Below are 20,563 nucleotides of genomic sequence, written 5' to 3' on the forward strand. Positions count from 1 at the left end.
GCATTAGATCGGAGAAACGCCCGCAAAAGACGCGGAGCGTGAAGATTTGAGGCGGGTTCCCAGGTACGATCTTCGGGGCCATAGCCTTTCCAGTCTACTAGATAATGCCGGGTGCCCCGGATTACTCGAGTATCTAATATGGCCTGAACCTCATATTCCTCTTCCCCCTGAATCGCAATGGGAGCGGGACGATCACCCAAACGTGTACCGGCAACATAAGGCCGTAATAGAGAGACGTGGAACACGGGGTGGATCTTCCAAGCCGGGGGTATGCCCAAACGATAGGCCACTGCGTTGATGCATCGCGTGATGGTATACGGACCCACGTAGCGGGGATTCAGCTTACGTTTGCCTGGTATGCGAAGGTGCACAGTGGATAGCCAGACCTTGTCCCCCAGGTGATACTCCGGGGCTGTCCTACGATGCCTATCAGCATTTCGTTTCGTGCGATCCTGTGCTTGGTGTAGATGCTGAAGCACAGCGGCACGGATAGATCGTAAGGACTGGGCTGTTGCCCGAGCTGCGGGTACTCGTGCCACCGAAGGAAGGGTGGATGGTAGGACTCGAGGATGTAAACCATACATGGCATAGAAGGGTGAACAACCAGCCGATGCATGGCAGGCATTGTTGTAAGCGAATTCCGCAGCCCCCAATACAGACAGCCAGTCCGATTGATATTGTAGACACAAACATCGGAGATACTGCTCCATTGTGGCATTGAGACGTTCTGTCTGCCCGTCCGTCTGAGGATGGTATGCTGAGGATAGGCGAACGTCAATGCCAAGAAATCGAGTGAGAGCCCCCCAAAAACGCGAGGTGAATTGGGATCCACGATCTGAGATAAGGATCAGAGGGAGGCCGAATAGGCGAACCACCTGTTCGAAGAACAACTTGGCCAATGTAGGAGCAGAAGGAACACCATTGCAGGGGACAAAGCGTGCCATCTTGGTGAAGGTATCTACCACCACCAAGATAGTGGTAAACCCCTGGACTGGTGGTAGCTCTACCACAAAATCAAGTGACACAGTGTGCCATGGGCGTGATGGGATGGGCATTTTCTGGAGAAGACCCACCGGTTTTCCAGGTACCGTTTTGCATTGTGTACAGACGGCACATTTAGATACATAGTCTGCCACATCCCGTTTCATATTGGGCCACCAACACCACCGGAGGAGTAGATCAGTTGTCTTAGTTTGTCCTGGATGGGCCGCCAGGCGAGTATCATGGGACCAGTTTAGGGCCTGTAACCGAGTCCGAGCATCAGGGATATATAGACGTTCCTGTACGTAAGGTAATCCCGATATCAATTGTGCTTTTAGCCCTTGAAGTACCTCCCCATGGTCAGCAGCCCAGTGACGGATCCGTTCTAATAAGGAACCGGTTACAGCACAGACACACATAACCGTGTTGTGTGGCAAAACAGGAAGAACTGCCTCCTCGAAGGGGATATCAACTCCGATACGAGAAAGTGCATCGGCCTTGCCATGCAAGGGGCCCGGTCAATAAGAAACCGTGAAATTGAATTGTGCAAAAAACAAATGCCATCTGATTTGTCTAGAGTTGGTACATTTCACCGTGGATAGAGCTTGTAGGTTACGGTGGTCCGTGTAAACCGTGACAGGGTGTCGACCCCCCAGTAGATGGTGCCTCCACTCCTTAAAAGCAGCTCGAATAGCCAATAGCTCACGTTCCATTATAGTATAATGTTTCTCCGGAGAAGTCAATTTCCTGGAAAAGAAGGCTACTGGGTGTAGTTGCCGAGTCGTGGGGCATTTGTGAGAAGATCGCCCCAAGGGCAAGGGCAGAGGCATCAGCTTCGATTATGAAAGGTAATAGGGGGTTTGGATGTAGCAAGACCGGAGCCGTAGTGAACGCCTCTTTCAAGGCCTGAAAGGCGTCCTGAGCCTGAATGTCCCAACAAAAGGGAACTGAGGGACTGGTAAGGCGTGTCAATGGGACTACAATGGCTGAAAAGGATGCAATAAAGCGTCTATAAAAGTTAGCAAATCCTAGGAAAGATTGCAAACCCTTAAGCGAAGTAGGAGCAGGCCAATCAAGGACTGCTCGTATCTTTGCATCATGCATATGAACACCCTGAGAGGATATCACGAATCCTAGAAACTCCACAGAGGAAACATGAAAGACACATTTTTCAGCCTTTGCATATAACCCATGTTCCCGAAGACGGAGTAACACCGTCCGGACATGGTTCTCATGTTGTGATAACGTTTCCGAGAATATTAATATATCATCCAGATATATCACAACAAAAACATCCAACAGGTCTCGGAAGATGTCATTGACAAAGTGTTGGAAGGTTGCGGGGGCGTTGCATAGACCAAACGGCATTACTAGGTATTCAAAAAGGCCGTATTTGCACTTGAAGGCAGTCTTCCACTCGTCGCCCGCACGCACTCTCACCAGATTGTAGGCCCCCCCTTAGATCTAGTTTCGTAAAGAGTTTGGCGGTAGAGAGACGATCCAACAACTCCGAAATGAGGGGTAATGGGTACTGGTTTTTTATTGTCACAGCATTAAGTGTACGATAATCTACACAAGGCCGGAGATCCCCTTCCTTTTTTGGGACAAAAAAAATCGGAGAAGCAGCTGGAGAACGGGAAGGTCTTATATGGCCCAATCTCAGAGATTTCTCAACGTACTCCTTTAGGAGTTCTTCCTCAGGCCGTGCCAAAGAATATATCCTTCCGTGGGGGAGAATGGCATTGGGTACCAAATCAATCGGACAGTCATATTCTCGATGTGGCGGCAGTTGTTCAGACAAACCTTTGTCAAACACTTCAATCAGGTCCTGATATGCAGAAGGGATTTCCACCGTCATCCTAGTAGTAGCGTTACAAGTGAAGATACTTGAAATCAGAGCCTTACATGGAGATGGATGAGATGTCCCGTGAAGTGGAAAGCAGTCCCTCAAACACAGGGGAGAAGAAAAAAGCACTGTTTGCTCCACCCAATCAATGATAGGGTTATGTTTACGCAACCATGGGAGGCCCAAGATGACCCCAAATTGTGGTGTGGAAATGAGATCGAAGGACAGGTATTCTGCATGCCCTTCCGTTGTGCTCATCCGCAAGGGTTGTGTTTGTTTTACAACGTGACCCGAAACCAAACAGGAGCCGTCTACTGCATAGACAAGTTCTGGTGACTCCTTAGGGTCTACCGGGATACCATAGGTTGCTGCCAGATGTTCATCCATATAATTACCTGTTGCCCCGGAATCTATCATGACTGGACTAGAAAAGACTTGAGAGTTGGGCAACATAAAAGACATATCTAAATATATGTGCGCGGCAGCTGTTTGAAGGAATGAGCCATTGGAAGGCTGACCCGTCACGTCGGCTCGATTTAGGGACGGGTCGTGGCGTTTCCCGCCCGTTTAACAGGGCGTTTAGGGCAGACACGAATGAAATGTCCCGTTTGTCCACAATACAGACACAGATTGTTTTGCATTGTTCTCTCCCTCTCTGCTTTTGAGAGGGGACCTTTTACTGCCCCAATTTGCATAGGTTCTACCTCTCCAGAGGTTGGAGAAGATCCTAATTCGGATTTGCCAGGGCGAGGATCATGGTGACGGCGTTCTCCACGCCTTTGTTGCATCCGAGCATCGACCTGTAATACCAAATCAAGCAATTCAGGAAATACTGAAGGGATAGAAGGGACAACGGACAATGCGTCCTTAAGTTCGTCTGATAACCCCTTATAAAAGACTGCCGCCTTTTTTGATTCAGGCCAAGAGGTTTCTGCGGCCAGCTGATTGAATCGGGCTAAATACGCCAAAAGAGGTCGTTTCCCCTGGGATATTGCCAAAAACTCTAAATCCGAAGCCTGAGCCTTATATCTGGTGTCAAAGACCAGATTCATGGCTACTAGTAGGGCATCGAAATCGTACAAGATCGGGTCATTGGACTCCAACAATGGATTCGCCCAGGCCGCAGCCATACCCCCTAGATGAGAGAGCACAAAAGCTGCTTTTGTTTCAGAATTAGGGAATGCCAAGGGACGGCATAGGAAATGTAAACGACATTGATTGACAAATGTCCTATACGTTTTTGGGTCTCCCGTGAAGCGTTCCGGTGGTGCCAATGGAAAAGGACCAGGCAACACCACAGGGGCTAGGGGTGTCGGAGGAGCTGGTGGTGGTACAGGAGCGGGAACATCCCCAAACTCCTCATCCACCGGCAAGGGTTGCACAAAGCTTTGCATGACATCCATGCGTTGGTGCAAAGCGGCATGTGCTGCTGCCATGTCTGTGCGTAACGTGGTAAAGGCTTGCATCATAGCAGCCATAGGATCTGCATTAGGATCCATCTCGGACAGACAGTATTGGGCTCCTAAATCTGTCGCGTTTCGAGGGTTCCACGATCAGTCTGAGGAATCACTTGGGTCAGATGCCGCTAAAGTAATTCAGACTTCCTTCCTGAGAGCACAGCTTGCAGGGAAAAGAAACACCTGTCAGGCCAAGGGCTCAGGCAAAAAGGCAGAACGCACAGCGGAGCTAGAGGGAAGAAAACAAACAAAGCAAATATTACATACCGTTTGTTGACAATTTCAGTCCCTCTACCCCCTCCGAGCCCCACAAGCTTACCTGTGTATTCTTTTCCTTCAGCGGAATACCTACTTGTGACAATACACAAGAATGGGAGTGCGTGAAGGTCAGGGGAAGTTTTCTTGCTTGAATGAAGGGGGACCATAGACTTCCCTCAATGATGGATTAGTGATGTCAACAGTAGAGTGTTCCCCATTCCAATGAGTGAAAACAAAATCAAATGTTCCAAGAGCAAGTAGGCAAAAGAAAACAGCAGAGCGTCCCACTATCCAAGGAGTGAAGCCAAGTGTCTCAAGATCCAAGGGGGCGGAGTAAATGATGAGCACAGCAAAGCGTCCCAAAAAATCCCACAAGTGATGAGCACAGCAAAGCGTCCCAACAATAACCAAGAAGTGAGGTTTCTCCACTCGGGGAGCGGGTGGCCAGGAGTGATTTGAAGACTACGGGGTTGAAGGGAGCCGGAAACCAGACATGAGAAGCAGAATCCAAAACAAGTCCGAGGTGTATTCCGTGGTCGAGCAGGGGAGTTGATCAAACGAAGGTCTAAGGCAGAACCAAGGAGACGATAACAAGGTCCAAGGTAAGCATAGAATTCAGGAACCAGAAAGGCAAGAAAAAGGGTAACTTATTCCAAGAGCGTAGCTCGCGTAACGCAATGGTTTAGGAGCACCGGCTTACTGGGGGCGTGGCCAATTATAGGAAGTGAAATGCAATCGAGGCGTGGAACGCACGCAAAAAGAAAGTAAAGAACGTTCCAAAGGTTCCTTGCGGGCATCGTCCTCTTGGGAGATGTAGTTGATTGTCGGCGTTGCCGCAAACGCCAAGTTAAACGCCACGGGCTTCTCCCCTGGGCATAAGAATACCCTAAGAAACCGGGGGACGTGACATAAGCCCACCACACTGTAACATGGTTTAGTGATAGCAATTTTGGGATGGGCCAGGCCAGACACCCGACATGTGAAAGCCAGTGAACTAACATGTATAGGGTCCACTATAGGTGGACAGTCACTCAGCATCCAATCCAGTATGTCGTTGGGCTTTCTGGAGAGGGGCCCAGATTGTGATATCACTAGGACTAGCTGAAGATCATGCATTTTGAGGCTCTGTAATTAATGACCAGGCATTCTGTGCTTAGATTCCAGTGGAGAGGCGTTATGTTCATAGTAATAGAAGATCGTGCATTTTGTGGCAGCGTAACTAGTGGACAGGAATTCTGTACATCGTAACCGGTGGGGAGGCGTTGCATTCATAGTAACTGAAAATCATGCATTTTGTGGCAGCGTAACTAGTGGACAGGAATTCTGTACATCGTAACCAGTGTGTAAGCGTTGTATTCATAGTAACTGAAGATCATGCATTTTGTGACTCTGTAGTCAGTGGGTGATGAGTCATGTTCATAGTAGCTGAAGATCATGCATTTTGTGGCAGTGTAATTAATGACGAGGCATTCTGTGCATAGTAACTAGTGGGGAGGAGGTATGTTCATAGTAGCTGAAGATCATGCATTTTGTGGCCCTATAACTAGTGGGCAGGTGTTCTGTGCATAGTAACCAGTGGAGAGGAGTTATGTTCATAGTAACTGAAGATCATGCATTTTGTGGCAGCGTAACTAGTGGAGAGGCATTCTGCGCATAGTAACCAGTGGGGAGGCGTTATGTTCATAGTAGCTGAAGATCATGCATTTTGTGGCAGTGTAACTAGTGGACAGGCATTCTGTGCATATCAACTGTTGGTCATTCTGTGGCCGGTAACTGATGGCTGAGGCTTCTGTTGCATGGGCTGCTATTCATGGGCAGAGCTACTGATGGGCAGGCATTTGGGGTAAAGTCTGGATGGTGAAACTTCTTTGGCACATTGAACAATGGGAAGGCACAGAACTGGCAGTAGGTGCATTGTGGCAGAGTTGCTGATTGGACATATATTTTGTGACACTGATGCACAGTTGTGGCTATTAGGTGATGCTTAAGCGCCACTTATAAGCCCAACTATTACACTGGAGTACATCTAGGAAGGAAAGGACATCTGAGGAGGGACGCACACCTTGTGGGTGTTTGGCTATTTGATATTATCCATGTTTGTCGAATGACGTTGTCGCCAACAACTGTTTTGCTGCATTTTGTACCCCTTTTTTGTAGCAAAAATATAGATGGTAAGTTTAGTTAAGTTTGGCTTGTGTATAGGTATTCGATGAGGATTTGTAAGGCACTGCTATTGTATGTGCAGATAATAAGATCATGTTTTAGCTGTTGCCGTGTTATGGCCAGGTATTGATTCATTAGTTATTAGTAATGCACACCATAAAGCAGAAATTGCGTTTCGAGGTGCATCGAGACAAGGGGGAGGAGGAAGCGGAAAAAATAAAACAAAAACGTTCTTAAAAAAGGTCCACGTTCGAAGTGTGCAGGTGCTATAGCATGAGAGTAGGGAGAGTGGTGAGGAGGGGATGTGCAGGATGGAGGTAGAAGGGGGAAAACAGAAAACATTTTGACTAGGTCGTGAGACGATTTGGAATGTGCAAGGGCTGAAACATAAAAAAGGGGGAGAGGAGGGAGGAAAAGAAGTGCTGGAACAAATAGACAGACTGCATCAAGGAAACCCAGAAATGCAATTATGACAAAAAGGTATGGGTGACTGCAGACCGGAAAAGCCTTGCCTCATGGAATGAGGGGCTATATCAGTCATGCCGTCAGGCATTTTAGACTAAGCAGATAATTGACAGGAAAATGGGGCAGCATTGCCTCAGTCTTAGGAAGGGATGCAACAGGCAAACAGATGACAGTAAACACAGGAAGGTGAGGGAAAATAAGATAAGATAAAAAGAAGAGGGCTAAGTGAAGAGTCGAGAAAGGAGGCTGCAAGCACATAGTAAACAAAGCAGCAGAGGCAAAACATAGTGGAGTCACGAGAATGCAGAGGTAGGGATGCAGAAGCTACTAGGCACATGATCATGGGTGCAAAAGGGAAAGCCTAACGCACAGCAATAGGGGGCTACATCAAATATGCCAAGGGAACAGGGCAAGATTAGACCCAATGCTGGGAACAACATATGTCACTTTATTCACTGTGCATACAAGCAAAAACGTTTGGTGTCCAGTTAAAGTTACGAAATCAAAAGGATCGAATGCCAAAGGTGAGTGCATTCGACCGAAAACAAAAATGTATATTTTTTTTTTATTTAGTATAGGTATAAAAACAGGGTGGGGGGGGGGCAAAAAAAAGTCGAAACTTTTACCTATAACCAAAACGTTTTGCATAAACAAAAGAAGAAATCACATATGACGTTATAAAAAATTTCAATTTACATTTTCATTTAAAATTTCCAATAAACGTTTAGAGTTTCCTAAATCACAATTTCAATTAAAACTTTCAATAAAAGCAACAACATATGGGATTGTGTCAGGTACACACAAGGAGTAGGTACACACAAGGAGTAGAGGCTATCAGCCATGCCTCAAGGAGCAGCATGCAGTTAGTGTCTCGAAGAGAAGTCAGGAAGGCGTCCAGGAACAGAAGGAACTGCAGTTGCCAGGATACAGATAGTGTCACGTGCTGCCAGGACACAGAGCGAGCAAGATAAAAAGCGCTGCAGCAGCGTCACTGAATGAGAACCAGGGAACAATGAAAACATCAGGATATGAACTGGCGGGAAGGACCTTGCGCCTTCCTTACCTTGGGTGAAGCGTGATGCAACAGCCAAGTGCCATATCAGGAGGCGTGCCAAGGAGTTGCCACATCAGGAGGCGTGCCAGGGAAACTGCGGTTGGAGCGGGGATATCAGGGTAGAAAGGTGCACGAGTCGCCCCCAGCACCTCCGGACGGGCTCACACAGGCGATGGGCCTTAAAGGAGGCCTTCAATAGCCTTGGCTAGGAGTCCAATGAGCCTTTTGAAAGGATTCCTCCAATCTGAGGGTCAGGTGAGCCACCATAGACGCACCCACAGAGGGAAGAGCATCGCTGCCTGCAGACGGAGGCAGGCTCTATGGTGATAGCCGTGCAGAGACAGCCATCTTCTAGTGGAGCTCTTGCTCCGGTGAAACAACGCTCATGTCCGCAACTGTCTCCTCATGTCATGCGGTGAGCTGCAGGAGGCGGCTGGTGCCTCACTCCTGATGTTAGGTTGTGGCAAGAAAAACCATTATGGCAGTGCCTCGCAATACCTATCCCAAGTGTACACACAACGATTGGCTTTGCCAATGCTTTTTTTTTTATTTATTTTTTTTACACTGTGGGACATGCAATCCCGATTTTAAAAGTAGGAAAGGAACAGAAGTTCAAGAATAGAAACGGGACTGGGTGAGCTACTGACGCCTGCTATGTAGAAAGTACAATGTAATGAAAACCATATTTCTTAGGAGATGTTACGATTCTTTCCCAAACAAGACACAAGTACTTTATTTAGGTTATATCTTTGTATCATATAGACATAACGAAATTGGGAACAGTGGTGGTGGAATCATTTTCTGAATGGGGGTGCTGGCCAGTGGGTTTCCCAAACCCTAATTCAAGAGGGGTTAGAAAATTCCTAGTGAGCCTGCAAGTGGAGCAAATGCGATAACTCATCAGCTTGACACATTTCAGAACATGCATTTGCAATGCCATTAGTTTTGGCGTTTACTGCTGTTCTTTGCATTCATAGGCACCAGGATGCAAGGAGAGTGCCGTTTCAAAGGAAGATGTGATAAGGTGTGCAATAGAATTGCAAAGGGAACAGAGGAAAGGAGGAAGCCATTGACAGTGTGCCATTGATGAGCAAGAGGAAATATGAAAGACAAAGGGAGATAGCGAGAGGGTAAGAAATAAAGCACTAGTGTGAGAGAAAGGATAAGGGGGTAGAGAGGGTGGGGGTAGAGAGGATACAGTGCGTGGTGGGGTAAAGAGAGAAGAGAGAAGAGGTAGGATTGAGTAGAGAAAGGGGGTTTGTTGGTGGGGGTAGAGATTGTGAGGGTAGAGAGTTGTGTAAAGTGGGAGTAGAGAGAGTTGGGTGTGGTACAGAGTGGGGGAAGGGTGGGTGGCAATAGAGTGTGAGTACTGTGGGTGGGTGAAGGTAGGGAGAGAATGGGGTAAAGAGTGGGGGTAGGGAGGGTATAGCGAGTGGGGATAGGGTGGTGGTAGAGAAAAGGCAGGGTGGCTTGGGGTAGAGAGTAAGAGTAGGGTGGATGAGGGTAGAGTGGGTTTAAGGTGGGAGGGTAGGTAGGTAAAGTATTCATGTCACTACTCCTAAAGCATGACAACTAAATTACAATGATAGTGTCAAATACAAGTATGTCTATGATAGCTGAGCAATTTTGAGAGAGATGTAGCATCATAAAATAGGTTGTGCAATAAGAGTATGGCTTTAGTTTTATTCTCCCCATCCTTCATGCAAAGTCACAATAGCATCATGCAGATTAATGTAAGCCTAACAAATCCCCTTTGAGTTGTAAAGTCAAAGTCAGTATTTTATAAACCATGCAGAATTATGCAGCCATTCACATGGTAACTGCGGTCCTGGATAGACTCTGGTCAGGGCTTTAAGAGGGCTAGGGCCAAGCCCCAGCAGTCTTAAGAATGGGCTCCCGAGGCAGAGCCCTGCCGGCTGACCCTGACTAGCCCCAGCCATGCCGACACCTCGGGCAGCCGTGTAGCTGAAGCACTGCACTGTTACATGGACTGCTGCAGGTGTCAGCACTTCAGAAGTACTGACATGTGAGACAGCCAGTGGGACCGTGGCTTCGGCTACACGGCTGCCAGATGTCTCTGAACTTTTCGGAGTCATCACGCAGCCCTTTCATTGAAGGAGCCGAAAAGCCTGCCTGTTGCGTGCGAGAGCTGGGGCACATCAAAGGTAATAATGCAAGTGTGCCCCAGCTTTCATCAGCCATCTTGCCCCCCTGCCCACCCTGGCGAGAGAGTCACGTTAAGGGGCGTGGCCTAAGTACACACTTAACCCCCCTTGATTTAGCATCCCATTTACTCCACTGACTCTGGTGCACCTACTTGTACGGGGGGCCGGGATTTCCGCGAGCGGCAGGAGCCCCTCCTTAGACAATGCGTCCTCACTCCCAGGATGGGGTCCCTTCTGTGTGTCTACCACCCCCGTGGGGTCACCTCCAATCCCCATGCTGGCAAGATTCAGCTGCACACCTCTTCTGTTTGAAAGACCTGCCAGGACTGTGCACAGGCACGCTCTCAGAGGAGTAACACAAGAAGTCTCGCACCGCCCCCATGCCTCACGCAAACACAGCCATGTTTGAATATGCAACTGACTGACAGGAATGCCAGCTAGTCACAGCGTCGCCTAGACGGTCTCCGACCGCCCCTTCTCCAGGTTACCCAATGCCACGCGCCCAGGAGCTCCTCTGTACGCAATACGTCCTCCGTCCCCTAGAGTCACCGCCAATCCCCATGCTGCTGCCGCCAGGACTGTGCTGGCTCCGCCCTCGGAGCAGAGTACACAGGAGTCAGCAGCGCGTAAACATATCCTCCTGACGGCGTGAACCCAGTCCTACCCGCGACGTCCGGAACCCGGAAGTAGCCGCACGCACTGGCCCGAGCGGGGTGGCGCAGCACAAATAGCCCAGCGCCTCACAGGGCCAGTGTCACAAGGCCATCCTAGGGCCACGAACACCGGCCTCGCGTTTACCCATGTCCCAGATTACTTTACCCTCATAAGAAAGCTGGAGACGCCTAAATATGTCCGCCCTCTCCTCCCCCACAAAAACAAAACCCATGGCAAGCGCTGTCCTAGATGGACTCTGACCCTCCCGAATGCGCCCTTTCCATGTTACCCGTCCAGGAGCCCCTCTTTACACAACATGCTCTCCCTCCCACGCAGGGGCCCCTTCGGGGTCTCCACACCCGTGCGCACTAACAAATACAGACGCGGTGGCAGCTGAATTACAGGAAAAGTCACCGCTGCCTCCTGGGATTTCATGATGGTGGGATAATCGAGAGGAGCATGGGGTCCGTCATCTCGCGCTTGTACCACTCGATGAGGCTCCCCTCCACGAGGCGGCCGCTGGCTGGAAACGAAACACAGGAGGCCATTGTTTCCACACCTTACCAACTACCCATTAACCCGTCACATCCCGTTCCTCCCCCTGCCTAGCCCAGCGTCACTTCCCTCAAGCCGTCCTTTCTTTTAATTATCGGAGGCGTGGGCGGACCCACGCAGGCGCTTCCCCATCCTAAAGGATGATGTCTGTGTCTTACATAAACTCACAACTCCTCCCTCCCAGTCTGCCTCACAAAATCCAACATCACACTGCTCCTCCTCCTGCCTGTCACCTCCCAGCAAAGTCCTCCCACTCAGCTCAGCCACACCTAGGCAGTCAATTGCAACATGTCTCTCACACCTAAGCCTCAAGCCGTCCTACATAACAATCTGGGAGGGTAGTGTCTACTGGCACAGCTGACGCCTGAACTAGGGCCGGGCAATAACTGAGTCCACACCTTTCTGTTCTCAGCATCTTATCAGGGTGATGCGCATTTGCATCTGAAAGGCAGCAGTGGAGCTCCAATGAACTACCCATTCCCTGCCCTCTTCTAGGGCAATTAGACTGAGCCAAGTAAAAAGTGCAATGTTTCCAGCTGCCCAAAAGATGATTTAGGGGCAAATGTAACACTTTCATATCATCTACGTCACTGACTATGCAATCATTTACACAAATCCACAAAATAAATTAAACTTAGACCAGGTGCATTTAATGGTTCATAAACTAATAATAATGAAAATGCAGAAGACTCAGTGCAATTTCAGGTGCAGCAGACGTCTGTGCACTAGAATACGTTAACTCCACAGCACACGTGTGTAAATCACTCACAATGTCTACCTGCTTGATGCTGATGTGCACTGCGCTCCCCAAAAAAACTCATTTGCGCAACACTTAATCCGATGCTCTAGTCATTGCTGATGTGTAGTTCTCTGTCACGTCGAAAGCCACTTCTCCCATCATGCTTTGCGTGTGGCCGGCTAGTTCTCTTCACTTTCACATCTCAGTCCATAGCAGGCCTCTGTTTTGGGGAGTACTGATCAGTCTGCAATGGCCCCGCTGTTTCCTTCCTACTCAGGGTCAGCGCTACTTAAATTATATGTCTTTGGACTTTGTTGTATAGTGGGGGCTTGCCAGGGCCCCCACCCGCTTGCACACGCAGACACACACTCACTCGCCAGGGACCACACGGGACACGTGTGTGTTGCTCGGGTCCCCGGCGCGAACTGCTGGGCTGACCGTCTTTATTTGTAACGCGCATGCGCGAGCCACGTTGCCGCTCGCGCATGCGTAAACAATGCGTTTACACTACGCAACATCCCTCCTTTCCCCCCAAAACAAGAACACAATATAACAGGTGCACTGAACATTAACAGTTCAAACTTAAACTAGCAGTCTTTCACCTGTTACGAGGCAGGGTCCATAATAAAGTCTTCGCCCCGCCCGGCTCCGGTACCTGCGTGCCTCTTCAGGGGGCGCCTCTGGTATCCTTGGAGCCCCTGGCGGTTCATCGTTCCTCGGTGAATGTCCTGCATCGCACTCTCGTGACACTTCCACGGGCATTGGCTGCGGTGACCATAGACCCCTTGACATGGGTCACTCCCAGCGGCTGCGCCTCGTAGGGTAACGATAGCTTTCCTTCAGGCCGCCGATTCCGCACCAGCACAGTGTCCCCCACTGCAATCACCTTCTCTGGTAATCTTCGTCGGACGCTCTCCCGCTCGTTTTGGGCGGCACTTTCTGCTCGCACCCGGTTGTTATCAATCTCCCCAGGACATTGGCCTTCAACTTCGGGCAGCAGCCCCCTTGGAGCTCGTTTAAAAAGGGCCTCCGCTGGCGCGACCCCAATGGACTGATGCGGGGTCGTGCGGTATTCGCGCAGAAAGTCAAACAGGTTGTGCCGGAGTTCTTCCCCTCCATTTAGTGATATGCGGAACACTTAATTGAGCGTCCGCATGAAGCGTTCCACCTCCCCATTTGGGCGCGAGTGGGGTGACCTTCCGATGCTTGATCCCCCTCTCCTCACAGTATTGAGCAAACTGTTGCCCCTGAAATGGCGCTCCGTTATCCGAACCTATCTCAATGGGAAATCCATGGGTGGCAAACATTTTCTCCATGGCCAGGATGGTGTGGTCACTGGCCGTGGAATCCACCAGCTCTGCCTCCGGATAGCGTGACCACTGGTCTACCACTGCCAAAAAGTAAATGCCCCGGCCCGTGGACCTGATGTCCGCATGCACCTTTCCCCACGGGCGTTCACTCCTCTCCATGGCCTGGATGGGCGGCCCTCTCTGTACCGGACTCGCTGCTTGGCAGGGTATGCACGCCCTCACAAACTCATCCACCCTGTTCTCCAGGTCCGGGAACCATACTTTTAACCGGAAACGCGCCTTCGTCTTTGCCGTCCCCTGGTGCCCTTTGTGGGCTAGCTGCAGCACTTTGCCCACCAGTGCCCGTGGGATAACTATTTGGTGCCCCCTCAGTAGCAGACCATCCTCGGCCACCGACAGCTCTTGGCGTACCCTCCAGAGAGCCTACAAGTCCTTCCTACCAGTGCCCGTGGGATAACTATTTGGTGCCCCCTCAGCAGCAGACCATCCTCGGCCACCGACAGCTCGTGGTGTGCCCTCCAGAGAGCCTGCAAGTCCTTTTGTGCACCAACGTCCCTTCTGGCAATGTTCATGAGCACGTTGCGCCACTCACCACTGGCCACAGCTTCCTTGATTCTCAGGAATACCTCGTCCGCGTTCGATTCCTCCGCAATCTCGTGACTCGCCAGGGCGACAGGTAGCGCTGATTCCACCACCAAGTGCACTGCTTCCACACAGTCCGCCACCTCCGCAGAGTCTCTGGGCCACCCAGCCCCCGGGTGGCGGGACAGATAGTCCGCTGGATTGTGCGTGCCGGGACGATACAGCAACTTGACCTCGTACTCCATGAGCGAGAGCATCCATCTCTCGATGCGAGGCGGCGGCTTGGACGATGCCCCGGACATGATTGGGATCAGGGGCTTGTGGTCCGTCACAACGACTACAGGCTTTCCTAGGATGTAAATCCGAAAAAGCTTGCAGCCCCACAAGATAGCCAGGGCTTCACGCTCAATATGTGAATAGCGCTTCTCAGTCTCGGTGAGCGCCTTGCTGGCGTAAGCAATGGGCCGCATGGTCCCTTGTGGGTCCGCCTGCATGAGGACCGCCCCCAGTCCCACCGGGCTGGCGTCTACCACGATTTCCGACTCCCGGTCCGGATTAAAGTAAGCCATAGTCTCTTGACCCGACAGGGCGTTCTTGATGGCAGTGAACGCCCTCTGTTCCTTCTCGGTCCAGGTCCAGGCCACATCAGTTCTAGTCAGAGCTCGCAAGGGTTCCGACAGGGAGGCCAAGTCGTGAATAAATCATCCACAGTAATTGACCATCCCCAGGAAGCTCCTGATTTCTGAGGGAGACTCCGGCGGGGCAGCCTCTTGGATGTCCTTTACCTTCTCCGGGTCTGGGGAGATGCCCCCAGCGTGGAACACAAACCCGAAGAATTCTATCCTGTCTTTCAAAAATTCACACTTTTTCCTGTGCAGAGTCAGCCCCAGGCCGCGGAGTCTTTCCATGGTGTTCTCCAGGCACTGCAGGTGCTCAGCTTCCGACCTTGCATATACCAGGATGTCATCCGACATGTTGATTACTCCTTTGAGCCCCGCCAGGGCTCCCCTGATGGCATTTTGGAAAACCTCCGCTGCCGACGAGATCCTGAAGCTGAGCCTCTTAAACTGGTATAGCCCCTCGTGAGTCGTAAAGGTTGTAATGTATCTTGACTCGGGGTGGAGCTCCAGTTGATGGTAGCCGGACCTCAGATCCAGTTTAGAGAAGACTCTCGCTCCCTGTAGCTCGCCGACAATGTCATCTAGAGTGGGCGTGAGGTCACGTTCCCTTTTGATCGCCATGTTCGGCAACCTCATGTCCACGCAGATGCGGACTGCACCTGGCTGTTTGGGCTTTGGGGCAACCACGATCGGAGAAACCCAAGGGGTCGGGCCTTCCACTCTCTCAATAATGTCTAGGTCGACTAGTGTTTGTAACTCCTTCTCCACCTGTGCCCTTAGGTGGAAGGGGATGCGGCGATGCTTGAGTGCTGTTGGTCTCACCGACCCATCGATGTGAAGCCGGATGGGGTCCCCTTTTAGCTTCCCTATCCCTTGGAAGATCATGTCAAAACACTGCAGCAGGCGTTCTAGGTCTGTGTGATAGACAGCGAACGTGAAGTGCACTATGTTTAGTGCTTTGGAGGCGGCACAGCTCAAGAGGGAGTGCGGGCTCACGTTGGTTACAAAGAATCTTGCCTTTATCTTGCTCTGTCCATGGGATACTGGCGATACGAACACTCCTTGGATGGGAAGTGGCGTGTCTCTGCCGAAGGCGTATATCCGCGCTTTGGATTCTGTCAACTCAGGAGGGCCTGGGAGGGCTTCATAATGTTCAGTCGCCAGTACACAAACCGACGCCCCCGTCTCTGTGAGAACCGGGGTGGGGACCTCTCCAATGTCTACCGTGCATGTCGGTTGTCTGCTTCCTCTGGGACCAGTGGCGATACTTGAGATGAAGAAGATTTCCTCATCCTCCTCCTCTGCTATGTTTAGGTCCTGCAGGCCTTGTTCGACTGACGACACTCCTCTCACCCTCAGGGTATTGCTCCCAGCAACTCTCGCTGGCCCTCTCGAGGCTGCTACCAGGGCGGGTGCCCTACACACCCTCGCGTAATGTCCTGGTGTGCCACACCGGCCGCAGACCCTCGACTTTGCTGGGCACTCCCCCACATGCGGCAGGTCATAACCGCAATAGGGACACGACTTAGCATTGCCAAGCGCTGGAGGGCCATCCCCTCTCCTCGCTGTCCATCTCGCCCTTCCTGGAGCAGAGCGTCCAATGACAAATGCCTCTTTGCCCTTGCTAGGGTGCGTGGCTGCATCCATCTTGGCCCCCCTGGCCTCTGCCAGTTCGTAAGCTCTCCCCGTGTCCAGAATCTGCTTTAGGGTCAACCCAGGCTCTCTCAACACCTGCCTCCTCAACTTCCCCGAACTGCACCCTTGTAGCAGCTGGTTTCGGACCATCTCCTCCTCATTCACCCACCTGCAGGAGCTTGCCAGGTGCCTCAGCCGCGCACAAAACTGGTCCAGCGACTCTTCTTCCAGCTGCTTCTCAGCACACATGACAAACCTGTCAAAGTCTACATTTGCCATGGGCAGATAATGGTCTCGAAGAGCCTGTTTTACTGTGTCGTACGTGACCACCGGGATGTTGAGAGAGTCATAAATTCTGTGGACCTCCATCCCTGCAGAGTACACCATGATGGCAATCTTCGCATCGTCATCCGTCTCCCCAGAGGCCCTGAAAAACATTTCTAGTTTCTTGACCCACAAGAGCCATTTCGGCCCCAATTTAGATGGCGGGCCAGTGGTGTCAAACTCAGGCATGGGGCTTAACGTGCTGTGCATCCTGCGTGGGATGGGCACAGGGGCACCCTCATCTTCCCCTTCCTCACCCATGGTGGTTGCTGAAAAAAGTACTCACAGACTTGTGCACCACGAAGGTGCGGAGATGGCTCAAATACCAGATGTGACGGTGGAAGTCCACTGCTGCTTGTATGGTATGGCACCAAACCTTGGGGAACGAGGTGTGGAAAGTTCTGGGGTCCCCTTTCACAGTCTTTCTGGTCTTCCTTCATTTTTTTAATTTTTTTTTTTATCACAGCCCTGCTGCAGGCTAGGGCTGTGGAAAGTTCCAAAAATTGTTCTCTATGCCCTGGGGATCGCAGCTGGCGCACAAGCACCCTTCTGGGCCACAACCGCTGCGATCCGTGTGTGAAGACAAAATGGCGCCGGCCGTGCACGCGAGTCCGTGCTGACACGGAGCAAAAAGCCTCGAACTCCGATGCCGTCGGAGCGGAGATGCAAAACTCTGTAATAGCCCTCGTCGCCAGTGTTGTATAGTGGGGGCTTGCCAGGGCCCCCACCCGCTTGCACACGCAGACACACACTCACTCGCCAGGGACCACACGGGACATGTGTGTGTTGCTCGGGTCCCCGGCGCGAACTGCCGGGCTGACCGTCTTTATTTGTAACGCGCATGCGTGAGCCTCGTTGCCGCTCGCGCATGCGTAAACAATGCGTATACACTACGCAACAGACTTGTTCGTGTGGATCACTAGCATGCCTCGAATGCCTAAAATAGTTTTTTTTAACTTGGTCCTTGAAATCGCAGGCACCAGCTAATTAGAGGACACTTATTATGTAATCATCTGCTGACTGATATGCACCTGGGTCCTGCTGTAGAATATTTCCTTAAATAGAAAATTTTCTTTAGCCGCCACCTCCTCTTTCCTTCTTCAACCTGTGATGCAGCTGTCCTCTCAGACACCCTCCACAGCACGAAAGTGAGGCTCTCCCAGCGTCGCTGGCTCTTTTACTCCTGAGCCACCAGCGCCCCCATCGGTTGCCTCCCTGCACTTCCTTTCATTTGAAGATTGCCAACCTTTAGCGTTTGCAGCTGTCCATTGTTTTGGATAAGGCGTTCTTAACGTGTTAAGAACTACAAAGGGGCATTATTTTTTGAAAGCACATGCAAAGTAGCAATTGCCTGCCTAAAATCTGTATCTTCCTCCAGCACAATTAAACATATCCCACAAACTGTTTTAGCTATTTTCCTTATTTTCTCATGTTTATATTTACCAAGCCTAAAAGCTTTTAAGTAGAATGTAACATTTTCCTCACACTATGGGCCTCATCACGAGTTGGGCTGTAACCCTTCAATGCGGCGGTAACGCTATTACCGCTGCATTTAAGGGTTGGGCCTATCATGAGTAGGGTGGAAAGTGAGATTTGCCTCCAGCTTTTTGTGGTCGTTTTTGGCGTTGTTACCGCCGGCGGTAATAGTGCCCCCCAATCCCATTGGGTCCTATGGACACAATGGGGAATTACAGCTATGCCGCTAATCGTGATCTGGCGCAAATTGCGCCGGACCGAGTAGTGGTACCGCTATTAGCGCTGGCGCTATCCCGGCAGAATTACTGCCGAGATACCGCCAGACTCGTGAAGAGGCCCTATATATGTAGCATGCAAGTGACCATGAATATTTGCCCCGGATGTGACAACAGAGGTTGTCATTCTGGAGACCGGAGGGGATATTTTCTCTGGTTCTGGCCCTGTACTGATTTTCAGGACACAAGTCGAAACATGTGGGTGCACACAACCCTGTTGTGTGTTTTTGAGGCCAGCATTAAAAAAAGTTTGCTTGCTCAAGTGTTCAGCTACTTTTTTAGCCTTGCCAGGACCGAGGAGGAGGGCAAGAGCCCATCTGTACCTCTGCCACCGTCCCAGTCGCCCTGCACGAAGCAGTGCCGTCAACCGCTACACATAGGTGAAGCCCTATGCATCCACAGTGCCCAGATACTGCTATCATCCTCTGTGTGTGCCCCCAGCTCAGAGCTGCTACGCTCCTTATGTCCTCTGTCGCCTGATCACAATTTGCGCTTAATATTTCTCGCTTGCAATATGCCCCCCTGCATGTGCTGATCCAATTGCACCTTCTATAGTAAAAAACGCTCTCACTACCTGTTACAGCCAATCAGCACTGCCGTTCATCGCCTATACTGTGTCTGCCACTATTCCAGTTATTACTTGTTATTGTTATTACATGTTATCGTAACTGCCTCACAGGTACTCTGCCTACCTACCTTAGCTTGCATCGTCCTTCTCTCCTCTATACCTCGCAGAAAGTATAAATGTATGCATACTGACCCGCACCTATCGTGTTGTCCAAGGTCATACGCACACCCCCAAGCACTCGCCTTACCTCTCCCAATTGGCACTCCACCATAACCATAGTGACCGCCCTCCTCCACACCTTCTCCATATTTTCTCTAATCCCTAACCACACTAGCTCATGCGGCATAGTGTTACCACATCATAATCTCACCTCTAAGCACGCCTCCCCTTTCATCATGTTCACAAATATGACCTCATACGGGCCACCCCATGCCCACACAGCGTCCACATCATCCTTGTCTCGCCCACTCAACTTAGCCATCAGAAGTACTAGACTTAGGACCCGCACTCGACCTCTGAAACTTATCTGCTATCCTATACTCATGGTATCCAGGAATCTCAGATTATGCACCTGCTCTTCCCCCAAACACACTTCACACCCTACTCGCCTCTCTCCGCTGGATTCACTGCCATCCTCTCCACAGGAGATTTCTGCATCTAAAAGCGCACGCACCACCTTCACTCACCTCACCAACTCAACAATAGTCATGCCCCCCCCCTTCCTAAAAAGAAGAACCTACAAACACCACATCTCAAATGTGCACTACTCAACGTCTGCTCCCTTCCTGCCCATGCCCTGGAAATAAATGATCTCCTATCCAGCCACGACCTCAACCTACTTGCCATCACTGAAACATGGCAACATGAAGCACCCGGCCCTGCCGTCGCATTAGCTCTTCCACAAGGTTACACCATCCTCAGACAAGATAGACCATCTCGTCTAGGAGGTGGTGTAGCCCTTATCTCTAAGGAAGCCCTATCCCTTAGACTGAACAGCCGCCCATGGGAGGGCAACTCGGATATCTTATCCGCCAAAGTTCCTTGTCCCCCAACAGCACCACCAACATTCACATCTTATACCGGTCCCCAGGCCTCCCATCAGACTTCCAGGACACCTAATCCACCTACTTAGCGACAACATCAAAAGTTCCACTAAAACTCTACTTCTTGGTGACTTAAATTTAGAGTTCAATGTCCCTAAAGACGAAGCTGCCACTACCCTCGCCAAAGAACTTAAGGACTTAGGCTTTATACAAAAAGTCACAAGCCCTACCCACTCTAAAGGCTGCTCCCTGGATTGGGTTTCAGACCACAACTGCTCCTCCACCATCACATCCAATATTGCTTATCCTTGGACTGACTACAAATTTATCCAGTTCCCGATACCCTTAACCTCAATCACTAAAACTCTTACCTATGCCCCTCCAGCACAGATG

At 50.6% G+C, this 20,563-nt stretch overlaps 1 protein-coding gene across 1 annotated transcript in view; it reads right to left on the bottom strand.

Moving 5' to 3' along the window:
* The window catches only part of LOC138580178 (early activation antigen CD69-like), a 68,893-nt gene extending 57,477 nt beyond the window's left edge, over positions 1 to 11,416 (bottom strand). The window contains exon 1 of the mRNA XM_069650504.1: positions 10,542 to 11,416. Within this exon, the coding sequence (XP_069506605.1) occupies positions 10,542 to 10,665 (124 nt within the window). The 5' untranslated portion in view covers positions 10,666 to 11,416. The remainder of the gene's footprint in view (positions 1 to 10,541) is intronic.
* Between the last annotated feature and the right edge of the window lie 9,147 nt (positions 11,417 to 20,563).

This window comes from Ambystoma mexicanum, chromosome 3p, assembly GCF_040938575.1.
Source record: "Ambystoma mexicanum isolate Mex_15411 chromosome 3p, UKY_AmexF1_1, whole genome shotgun sequence".
In the NCBI taxonomy this organism is placed as follows: domain Eukaryota; kingdom Metazoa; phylum Chordata; class Amphibia; order Caudata; family Ambystomatidae; genus Ambystoma; species Ambystoma mexicanum.